Source organism: Corapipo altera, unplaced genomic scaffold (genome assembly GCF_003945725.1).
Source record: "Corapipo altera isolate COAL_440 unplaced genomic scaffold, ASM394572v1 93, whole genome shotgun sequence".
Classification (NCBI taxonomy): Eukaryota; Metazoa; Chordata; class Aves; order Passeriformes; family Pipridae; genus Corapipo; species Corapipo altera.
Window position 1 is genome coordinate 385,536 of NW_020885000.1, and position 11,397 is coordinate 396,932.

Below are 11,397 nucleotides of genomic sequence, written 5' to 3' on the forward strand. Positions count from 1 at the left end.
AAAAAAAAAAAAAAAAAAAAAAAAAGGCATATTCCCTTGCTCTTGACTGTTCTATTTTTCTTGTTTAAGAAAACCTGGTCTTCAGTCAAGGGTCTCAGTGCTTCACACCCTACGTTTCTCTTACACAGTTGTTTTATCCTGTGATTATCTTACAAATAAATGTCCCAAATGTATCTCTTGGTCCCCCCCTCACCCCTACTGCAAGGTTGCCAGCTCACCCATTTATCCATCCTTGAGGCAGGCTCCAGGAGAGAGCTTGGGATGTGCAGCTTCTGCGGGACACAGAGCAGAGCAAAGCGAAACAGGAGCTGCTGCTGTGGCAGCCACAGCCCCAGCCCCCCCAGTCCCTGTCACTGTCTGTACCCCTACAGCCACACAAATGTGCCTGGGGGGCCTGGGGTGACACACAGCCCCCCATGTGCCTTGTGCTCAGACACTGCTGAACAAAATCCAAGGGTCCTTTTGCACCTTTCTCACTGCTGATGGAGTAGCTGTAACACATCAGACACTCACCAATCCACAGCCCCTGTTCCCAGGACAGATGCTTAGGCAGAGCATCTGTCCTGGAGCCAAGGACACTCAGGGCCACCAGTCCAGCAGCATATCTGTGTCTTCTGACAATCGCTGCTATTGATTTCAACTGATCATTGTGAGTAATTGTTTGCTTACAGTGCTTTTTTTTTGGTCCAGAGTCTATTATTTTACTTTTCTTGACTTTGAATTTCACCTGACACTACACTGAGTGGTCAACCAGCACATCCAAATACTTGTGTGACTCTTCATTCTTAGCTACAGATGCCTCAGGCTCTGCTGAATGGTTTGATTGTCTGTCATGGAACATGGCCAGCTTAAGAAGCACCATATTACTACACCTGTTACTGTAGCACTTAGGAATTTGCTAAAAGTTTATGTCACAGCAGATTCACTGTGGGTACATAATTACTTTGAAAAAAAAAAAAAGGAAAAAAAAAAAACAACTCCCTGTTCATTTAGTGGGTATAACCTGTTACCAGTCCTCAGAACGCTGAGTCCCTTGCTCAGACACCTCACTGGTTTACAGTAGTCATGTGAAGAATCTTTTGACTGTTTTGGAAAGACGGGCAGGTAATACATTCATTGGCTGCACCTAATCCAGGTATGCAATGGCTCTTTCAAAGAACTGAAGTAGACATGTGAGAAAAGGCTTCTGCCAACAAAAGATTTTTCATGTTGTTGTGTTTATCTGTTTACGCTACAGTTCCCCAGCCTGCAGGAAGATGTCAGATTTGCTGGGCTTTTATTCCTTAGTTCTTCTCTAGAGCCCTTTATAAAACCTGCCTGCATAGCTGAAACCCTCCCCAAACCTCCCCAAAGCTAATTTAACAGAGGCACCAGAGTAAAGAATGACCCATCTCCTCAGCTCCCTTAGAGCTCTCAGGTGACAAAAACTGCTCTAGTTGGTGGTCCTTGGTGAGGTCTGGTGTCCCAGATGATTCAGCAGTAGGATCCTGGATGATGGAGAGCATGAGAGCCCAAAAGGTGCCCACATGGAACTGCAGAGGTGAATGGCAGAGGCTGGTGGGAGCCAAGTGTCAGGAAATCTCTGGTATGTGGAAATGAGCTCCTGAACTCACCTCCTGCTCTGCAGGGCTGCAGGTGACCCTGAGGGCTGTGCTCAGAGGGCCATGGGCTCTGCTGGGGGCTGGGCTGTGCAGACCCCTGTTCTCTCACCTGTCCATCGTGGATGGCTGTGGCCCAGCCCTCTGCTCCCCTGCTCAGCACAAACACCAAACTGCCGCCCTTCACCACCGGCTCCTCCGACTGCTCGGGGCAATACTGGGACAGGACTCGATGGTATCCTGCCTCACTGTCCCTGTGGAGAAAGAGTGGGAGCACCCTTACTAACCCCAGAGTGCTGGTCCAGAACACTGCACCAATCCCAACTGCCATGTGCCAGAAGTTTCGGGGGTTGGGAAATCATGATTTCCATTGCTACGCTTTGGTCCAACTGTAAACAAAAGGAGCTTGGAAAACACTGATTTACCAAATGCAGCTGCATTTTCATTGTACTGATAAACATTCTCCAGATCAAAACAATTATTAAACTCAGGCCCGAAGTACTGCTGGTACAATATCATCAAAACAAATTACTTTCATGGGTTTTGAACCTGATTTTGGCTCAGCACAGCAGGGTTGGGAGTATTTGGAAGCCTTGTCCTGGGAACCAGGATGGGACAGCTGAGCATCCTCTGTCACAGACCTGGGCATGTCCCACAACCTGCTCTTTCATTCCTCAGCCATAGCATAATCCATGCCTGCCTCCCAAGGCTGCTGAATCAACCCCTGCAAATTGCCCAGAGATTCTTGCATGAGAGATTCCAGGGACCCACAGTGCCCTTTGCATCCACACAAGCCTTTGCATGCTTGTCATTCACCCCACCCTTGGTGAGAAGTGGGTGTGGATCCCTCAGTCTTCACCCAAAGACACCAGAGAACAAACCATGACTTTCTGAACAGAAATAGTGAGAGGAGAGTTAGACCAAGGTGGACAACACTCACCGCAGAGCATCAGCACTGGGTTCATAAAAGCCCTGTTTCTGTGGGAGAAACAACAGCACCTGTTTATAACAGTGCCTCGTCCAGCAGCAGTGCCACCTTATCGCCTGTCCCTCTGAACACCACACTGAGGTATTTTGTCTTTACTCTTGACCCCTTTTGTCACTCCACACCACCCAGACAGAAGTCTGCTGCTCCACACCTCAGCAGGATGTACCTTCTGTTTCTTCCCCTCCCTCTTTACCTCATCAGGAAGCAAGTAACAAGATCTCCTCCCCCTCCCCTGGTTCGAGGAACTCCTATCACAGTGCAAAGCACCTCTCTGAGCTCATGCTCACAGATTTAATGAAGTGCTGGGCAAAGGCATGTTGAGCCCAGCAAAGTCTCCACTGCTGGTGAAGAGTCAAAAATGTATCTTCAAGGGGCTGGAGACTCCCATCACTGAGTCCCTTCCAGCTAGTACTGAGCCCACTGCCTGGCTCTGAACATCCCCATGGAGCCAGGCTGGCAGTGCGCTGGTTAGGGACTGAGCCCCTGCCTGGAGCTCCATGACAGCTCCATTCCTCGTTTCACAGCTATGTCCTGCTCACCTGAGGCCTGAGAGGCTCAAAGCCAATGTACTCATCATTGGGAATGATGGACGAGATCACCTGTTGGAGGACAAAGTAACGACTGAGCCCAGGCTGGATGAAGAGACTCCCAAACTTCATCCAAGATTATCTACTCAGACTAATTTCCTTCTGACATCCTAAGGTTAATAGAGCAATGTACACAGTGGAAAAGGCAGAGCTGGATTCCCAAATCAGACCACATTTTCTTAAGTCTTTTCAAGCTTTCTTTAAAAGTACATTGAATTAATTACTTCCCCTTTCCTTTATTCCTGTTAGAGCTCTTTGGCCTGTGACACTTCTGCTGACTGCACTGGTCACAGAAGGGATCAGATAAATTCTCTACTGACTTGTGTTAAGGGATGTGACAAAGCATTTGTCTCCCAAGTGCCCACCTGTCACACTGGGAATGCAGGACTGAGCTGGAAAAATGTGCTCGTCTTCAAAACGTCATTGTCTGCAAGAGGGGAACCATGAGTTCCCTGAGTACCTGCTTGGTCCTTTCAGACTTTAAAGTGACCAAAATTGGGAAGGGTTTTTAGTCCCAAAATGCATTTTTGATAGAAGAGGTGGCAATTCTAACGAATTTTGTCTTCTGTGTCCCAGGTGCCTGGACTGGTTGCAAGCACTGACTACCCTGTTCCGGGGTCACCCCCAGCACAGTGGCCAGTAGCCCTGTGCTCTGGAGTTGGCAGAGGTGGGATTTTAATCTGCTGCTGTTAATCTTAATGATTATCTGCCTGTTACCTTGGGTTTACCCAGGAAATCTTTGGAATCCAACTGTTCAACTTCCTTCTTCCGTGGTCTGAAAAGTTCCCCAAGAGGAACCTGCATGGGCTCTAAAAACAGGCAGTCCTAGGGCAGAGAAAGCAGACAAGGGAAAAGCCATCAATTGATATTAAATGAAAAGCAAATCCAGCTTCCCCAGGTGTGCAAGAGCAGCTCCAGGAAGACATTGGGGCAAAAATTACGGCTATGAACTTGCCAAAGGCACTTAGGGTCAACAAGCATATGCAAACTGAGAGCTCAGCAGCCACTCCCCAGTGTGGAGTCAAGGGCTAACATGTCCATGGGATGGGTGGAAAGGGGGGCAGTGCAAGAAGGTTTATTAAACAATTTTCTAGACAGTTTTTTTATTTGACTTCAAATGTTTTCTCTGTTCAGCCACTGAGTAGCATGCTAATAGCAAATATAAATAATACGCTGTTGTAAAGTACAAATATGATGCAAGAGATGACTAGACTAAAAACAAAGTGATCATCTCTTGAAAAGTATGCAAATAAGGAAGTTTGAAGGTAGCAAACTAATGAACTGCCCAGGAAGAGTTAAATCAGAGATCTGCAAATGTTTCCTGATCATAAAGGAGTCTAACAGGAAACTATTACTTAGAAGCAGCCCTAGAAACGCTTTCACACCCTCCTTAAGCTCTACATGAGATTGGCATTAATATCTGAGCTGCCACGTGAGTCAGCTGTTCCTGAGGCCAAAGGGACTGAAAGGAGTCAGCCACTGTCACCTGAAGGGAGACTCTCCAGATCTGCACTTGTAGGGGTTCTGCACTTAAAACACTGCACAAGGCACAGGTATGAACAGAACTGAGTGCCTGAACAGGAGAGACCAGGAAGAAACTTCCACAGCCTGACAAGTCACCCCAGAAGTCTCCACTGTGGTGTTTCTGGGCCATGAAGCACCTGGGGGTGATGGAGTTCCTCGATTAGCACTGGTCTGGCAGAGCATCACCAGCCAAAGGCTGGGACTGGGTTAGCAGGTGGATAGACAAGGATCAGCACACTCCCATCACAGTTCTTTGCTGAAGCCCAAAGCACATACCCAGGAACTCAGAGGTGGTCTTACCTGCACCCGCTCAAGGGCCAGGTCCAAGATTGCTGTTCTTCGCTCAGGTCTCCACACAACAGCCTTCTCCAGGGTGACTCTGGCCTCCTGCCACTGCTGCAGGTGGCACTGCACTGCTGCAGTGCTGTACAGCACCTGGAGTGGGCACAGGGGGAGGGCTCAGAGGGCTGGGACCACGACTCCCCCAACATGACCTACTGAACTCGGCCAAGAAATAGGGACCAGGCACTGAAATACCACAAAAACAGCAACGAGAAAGGCACTCTGAGCAGCACAGCTGAAAAAACATCATAATCAGAGTGGAAAAAGATAGAGGTGTGGGTGTGCTGGAGCTGCTGGCTCTGGTCAAGGCAAGGAGAGACATGGGGGCACCAGGTGAAGAGTCTGGTACCACACAGTTTAAATCTGATCCTTCCTGCATCTGAAAGGCCAGAAAGCTTTTCTTGTGTTTCCTTCTGCATGCAACTAGGTGATATTTTTTGTAATTCTGACTGCCTGTCATTGCAAAATAACTGACACTATTTCATGTTGTAGTGGGCTGTGAATGTGCAAATTGTCACTCGTTACCCTTCAGCAGCATGTCAGTCTGTTCAGTGCTGAAGTGCAGGGTGTGGGAGTCTTGCAGACAAGGTGTTGGGGAGCCTTGGTCTGTATGCTGAATTAGGAGTGGGAGATCTCTCCTTGTCACTGGCCAGCAGTCAGTATGTGGGAAACCTGCTGGGCTACAGGCAGAAGAGAGGCCCAAGAGCCACAGCTCGTTATTGTCTGTGATAAGGTTATCAGCCTGCGAGCTGCTCTGCGTGTCTGGCTGCAAGCCCTGCTCGGGACAGAGCTGCAGCCAATGGGATGCTTTTCTTCACTCCTTAATCATGACAGTGGGGACTGTTTGGGGGTGTGGGGAATGACAATCCTGAGCATGCACAAGAACTGCAGAGGTGCTCCCTCTTGGAGAGGCAAGGCAGCAGTTCTCACTCAGTCAGAAGTGTCACAGCCTTGCAAGAGGCAAATATTTCTGGATTTTCACAGCAAACATGTATCTCCCACGAGAAGAGCGGCTGCAGCGTGAGAGGCCAGGCACGGGGAAAGTTGATGGCACAGTTCTGCTGGAGGATTATGTTTGTGTAGTTTGAAAAATGAGCTGCAGGTAGATGTAGGAGCCAGATACAGTTGAATCAGGACGTTAATCCTGAGTCTGGAGGGCCAGCACATGTCCTGGTGATGTCTGGAGTGAGGGACTGTGTGTTCACATCAGGAAGGGGACAAGCCTGCCCTGGATGGCTTCAGGGCACTCCTGCAGCCCTGGCCCTTTCAAAGAAAACCTGTCACCTTAAGTTAGCTCAGAGAAGGCAGCGCTGGCACTGAAACTGTTAAAACCGGGGGGTTTGGGTAATCTCATAGATGCCAAGGAGAGCTTCTTCCTGCCAGGTATAAGGTGCATGAAAATTGCTGATATGCTTGACTGGAGTTACACAATAACTCCTCACTCCCACGGAATTAAGGAGTTAAATACTCTTTCCTGTATCTGCTTTTCAACCTCTATGTGTGGACTCAGGACAGAAGACAGAATGAGCTCTCACAGTAAAGGACAGTTTCTAGAAGTCTTTTACTTTCCAAATATTCCAAATATTTACAATCAATTCAGACTTAGAGCTCTCTGAAACAGGATGGGGCAGGTTGACTCTGTGTAACAGTAAGAGCTGCAGGGTGAAGTGTCACAGAAGCAAACTCAGCCTGCAGCCCAGGGGATAAGTCCAGGCACAGACGGAATATTAAGATCAGTTGCTGCAGTTGGAAAGTCAGGCTTTCGTGCACCTGGATTTCCTAGACTCTGCATTACAACAAGTTTTGTTCTCATCTGTCTATGTTTCAACCTATTTCAGCTCTTAGAGTTGAGGAGTTCACCAAACTGACTAAATATTACACAGAATCCAGACTGGTTTGGCTTGGAAGGGACCTTAAAGCTCATCCAGCTCCCATCCCCCTGCCATGGGCAGGGACACCTTCCGCTATCCCAGGATGCTCCAAACCCTGTCCAACCTGGCCTTGGACACTTCCAGGGATGGGGCAGCCACCACTTTTTCCTATGTATAGAGAAGATAAAAAACCTCAGTATACAAATTCTTGTACGCTTGTTCTGAACAATTTCATTTTCCAAACTGTGTAATTTTGCCAAAATCTCCAAAGATGACATTGTTCTATGACTTTTATCATTAAGTTACTTAAACAAAAAGTGCAAGCAGAAATTTTTTACTGTTCTTAGGTATGGTCTTGAAAAACTCTTGGGTTAGTAATGCCTACTGCTGAATCCCCCAGCAGAAGGGCAGGATTGCTGAGACAGGCTGACTCTTACCTCCCAGGCATAGAGGATGTGCCTCAGCCCCAGCTGCTTGTAATCGACAAAGGGATTCTGTCTTAAGTGACTGAAGGCCATGTGATAGTCAGAGAGAGCATCTTCAAACCTGCAGCACAGAGGTGACAGAAGAAACTGAGGCTAAAAAAGCTGAAGACTGTTTAAGGAGTTCAAAAATCAAGCAGATAACATGTCTTCTGCTCTGTAAGCCTGGGTGGGGAGAGCTGCACCAGAGCTGTGTCATCTTGTGACCATTGTCCTCTCCCTGTTGGTAGACAGCACACAATGAACATGGTCTGTCTCTCCTCTGGGATTACCTGCACTGCTTTACTGACTGGGATGAACAGGAGGCTTTGATCCCTGGAACAGTCACAATTCCAAGGAGGAGAAAATGTAAAGAACAAAGACTAACCACTGCTGTGAGCTCCTTGCCCAGGCTGCTGCTGGCAGTGCTGTCCCAGCACATGTCTGGGAGGAGTGAGGGCTGTGGGAATGCTGTGGGAACCCCATTGATGGTGAGCAGTGAGGGCATGGCCAGAGAAGTAAGAGCAGAAATTTAGAACAACTCCAAGGATAAGGAGGGAATTAGTCTGCATTTATACCAGCTACACGTCTGAAATCCAAACAGGTTCCCACTGAGGCTGCAGGTGGGGAAAGGAAGGGTCCAGGAAGGGCTGTGCAGTGGGTACCTGACCAAGGGCCAGGGAGCACAGACAGGAGAAGTTGCCCAGGTGAGTGGAGGGTGGGAGCAGCATCTGGTGAGGGAAGGAGCCATGGGGTGCTGGTGGCCACCAGCTCTTTGGGCAGGAGGCAGGTCTGCCAGCTGTGCTGCCCCTGCAGTGTGTGTGTCCTTGGGGCACAATGCTCTGTTTCTTCTGGCTGTAGAGCAGCTCCAGTGAGCCAGACAGGGCTCCACCAGCCTGGACTGGGGCTCTGTGGGCAGAGGCACAGAGCCCAGAGCTGCCTGACAGCACAGCTGTGAGTGCAGAACTGCTCACTTTAACTCCCTCCCAGAAATTAAGGTCTGGAAAATACGGGGAAAATAACAGGAAAGAGAATAACTGAAGCTCAAAGGTAAGAAGAGATCTTCAAACCTGAAGAAAATACTTCACCCACTTCTCTGATTTAACCCACTGTGATTTAACCATGGAAACAATGAGTAATCAATCCCATGACATTACTGGAGCAATCTCAATCTTTTATCAGCTGTCAGCAGAGAGTGGCAGTCAGACACTGTGGGCAGACTACATTTTTAGGAAGGCCAGAATCATGTGTGTCATGTGAAGACACATCAAGCAGCCCAATTATATTTTTTTAATTCCTAAAGAAAATCTGAATGGCAACATAACATCCTGGCAGCCCCAGGAGTCTCTGTGTGTACAGGACAGCAATGTCATGTGTTAGCCACCCCTGGGGCCCCAGAGTTGTGCAACTCTTACCAGAGATAGGACTTGCTGTGACACGGTTTGCAAGGCCAAAGCAGACCCTGTGAAGTATTTAAGATTGCTGGAAGAAGTGAATTTTAGAATCATAGATCATTTAGGTTTAGTAATAAAGCATGGCTGGAAGGAGAGAACCAAAGACTGCCCTGGCTGTGCACCTCACTCACATTTCCAGCTGCAGGTGGACCAACCCTCTCTGGAAGTAGCCCACAGCCAGGGAATTGTCCTTCGCCACGGTCTGATCGAAGGCCTAAGGAGGAAAACACAGGCACATCCCCAGGCTCAGCTGGGATCTCCCCTGTCCGTGCCTGGGCACACACACCCAGCCAGCCCTGCCCCAGCTGCCCTGGCAGAGGCAGTCCCTGTGTCCACCTCCCAGGGGCTGCACACAGCCATGAGACATCTTTCAGGTCTTGGCTCTCTACGAGCTGAGCCTCAGGTTTTTATCCCTCCTTGCTATGATGGACTGGACATTCATGAACTACACTGGCCACCTGGCATCTTGTAATGGGAAGACTGTGTAGCCTGGAGCAGTTTGCTGGGACAGGGGGAGCAGTGGAACGGGTCAGGCTGGGGAAGGCTGCATGAAGCACATGATGGGAGCACACGAAAGGGACGGAGCTGCAGGGCTGCACACAATGGCCTCTAAGTCAGTATTTCTGGTTCAGTTCCATGTCTAAATACAGGCAAGCACTAGCAGAGCTGGCAGCAGCTCATGGCTGCTGGTTCAGAGTAAGTCTGAGCTGGGAAAGCTGTGTGAGTGCCATCCTGAGACACTGAGGAGGTGTCCTCCTTCCCTTATCACTGCAGAGGCTGCATGGAGGTAACAGCTCCTGAAACCCAGACTTCCCTGACGCTGCCTGGACAGGGATAGCACTGCAGGGTGAAGATATGCAGCAAGAGGTCAGGGAGTGACTGTGTCTCCTGATGAGGTGGTTCCTGGTTTCCGTGACTTCAGAGCACACCTTACTGGCACTGTCTGCCTGACTGTGCTATAAATGAAATAACAAACAACCAACTGTTGAGCTACACGGAAGTAGAGCTGAGCCTCTTCCCAGGCAGTGCCCATTGATTGGGGCTGAAAAGTCTCTCTTGGGCACTCCTATGACATGCTCAGTGTGTCCCCAGTAGCAACTGCCCTGCCCGGGGGCCCCACGGCTCTGCCCCAGCTCCTAAAGCACAGACTGAGCTCCTCTTTCTGCTGTTTAAGGAAAGGCTTATCTGCACCTCCTTACTGGGCCCTGACAGACAGACACACAGACAGATGGATGTGCAGACATGCCAGGTGCTGTCACAAAAAGGCTTTTCCTCAGGGCAGCTGCTCTCGCTTCCCAAAGGCAGCAGTTTTCCAGCACAGCAGCTTCATTTTGTCAGTCTCCACTGTAAAGCAGGACATTTATTTTTTCAAAATACACCTATCTCATTTCTAAATCCGTGCCTATGTAATAGCTATTGGACCTTCTGCCTGTTTTGATTTAAAGCTACAATGCAGTAGAGGTGTGGTTTTCACATTACAATGAGCTAAGCTCATCTAAAGCTGATTTAGCTTGAGTAAAACTTTAGGTACATTGCCAAATGTGGTTTCTAGTATCTAATTTAAGGTTTCTGTGTTCCTATTATCTCTTCACTTCCAAAACTATTCTGCAACACCTTGAAATTTCCCATTTACCTGGGTTTTCATAATATCTATAGAACCATGGAATCACAGAATCATTAAGGCTGGAAAAGACCTCAAAGCTCATCAAGTCCAACCATTAACCCAGCACCATGGACTTGCAACTAATCCACATCCCCAAGTATCACAACCTCTTTAACTTCAATCTTTTTAAGTTTTCTACGATTCACTCTGCAAAATCTTTTCCTTAAATCACTCATCTCAAACCTTAAACCCTCACTGTCCACATTCCTGACGGGCACGCAGGACATGGAATGCTGGATTTTAACTCGAGTTGCAGCATCGTCCCCTCAAAGAGGGACCTGGGGGAGCCGTGCTGCCCGTCGCTGTGACCGCCTGTCCCCCTGCCCGTGCCCCCCCGACCCCTGGGATCCCTCGGCCCGGTCCCTCACCCTCAGAGCCGCCTCTGGCCGCCGGGCCAGCAGCTGCACGCAGCCCATGTTGAAGCAGATCCGCGCCGGAGGGTCGGGGATGGCGCCGAAGCTCTCCAGGGCCGCGTCCCAGTGCCCGCGGTCCGCCGCCCGCACCCCCTCGTGCCAGCGCCGCACCAGCTCCCGGTACGCCATGGACGGGGCTCACCTGGGGCTCACCTGAGCCTCCCTCACCTGAGCCCCACCTGGGGCTCACCTGCCGGGTGGGGCGGGGCCGGGCGGCCCCTCCGCCCCCTCCGCTCCTCCCCCGGGCGGTGGAGCCCGCCCCTGCCCGGGGACACGGACTTGGAGGGGAAAAGGACACGAGGATGGGACACAGACCCCTTGGGGGGACACGGATCCCATGGGGGCACAGGGACCCGGGGAGTGGTCACGGACCCTGGGAAGGGAAACGGACCCAGGGACGGGACACAGAACCCCGGGAGGGGACACAGACCCCCGGGAAGGGACACCGACTCTAGGAGGGACACAGGGACCCCGAGAGGGGACACGGACACAGGGA

The 11,397-nt window shown here is 50.0% G+C and overlaps 1 protein-coding gene across 3 annotated transcripts in view; it reads right to left on the minus strand.

Annotated features, from left to right (window-relative positions):
- Positions 1 to 11,114, minus strand: part of NOXA1 (NADPH oxidase activator 1) — a 15,798-nt gene extending 4,684 nt beyond the window's left edge. For 2 of the 3 annotated variants that reach the window (XM_027666987.1, XM_027666986.1), the window contains exons 1-9: positions 10,857 to 11,075; positions 8,957 to 9,039; positions 7,348 to 7,456; positions 4,998 to 5,132; positions 3,891 to 3,998; positions 3,126 to 3,185; positions 2,539 to 2,576; positions 1,711 to 1,852; positions 219 to 272 (exon numbers count right to left, since the gene is read on the minus strand). In XM_027666987.1, the coding sequence (XP_027522788.1) occupies positions 219 to 272; positions 1,711 to 1,852; positions 2,539 to 2,576; positions 3,126 to 3,185; positions 3,891 to 3,998; positions 4,998 to 5,132; positions 7,348 to 7,456; positions 8,957 to 9,039; positions 10,857 to 11,030 (903 nt within the window). In that variant the 5' untranslated portion in view covers positions 11,031 to 11,075. Of the gene's footprint in view, positions 1 to 218; positions 273 to 1,710; positions 1,853 to 2,538; positions 2,577 to 3,125; positions 3,186 to 3,890; positions 3,999 to 4,997; positions 5,133 to 7,347; positions 7,457 to 8,956; positions 9,040 to 10,856 lie in introns of all 3 variants that reach the window. The other variant, XM_027666988.1, reaches the window with a different exon arrangement.
- Between the last annotated feature and the right edge of the window lie 283 nt (positions 11,115 to 11,397).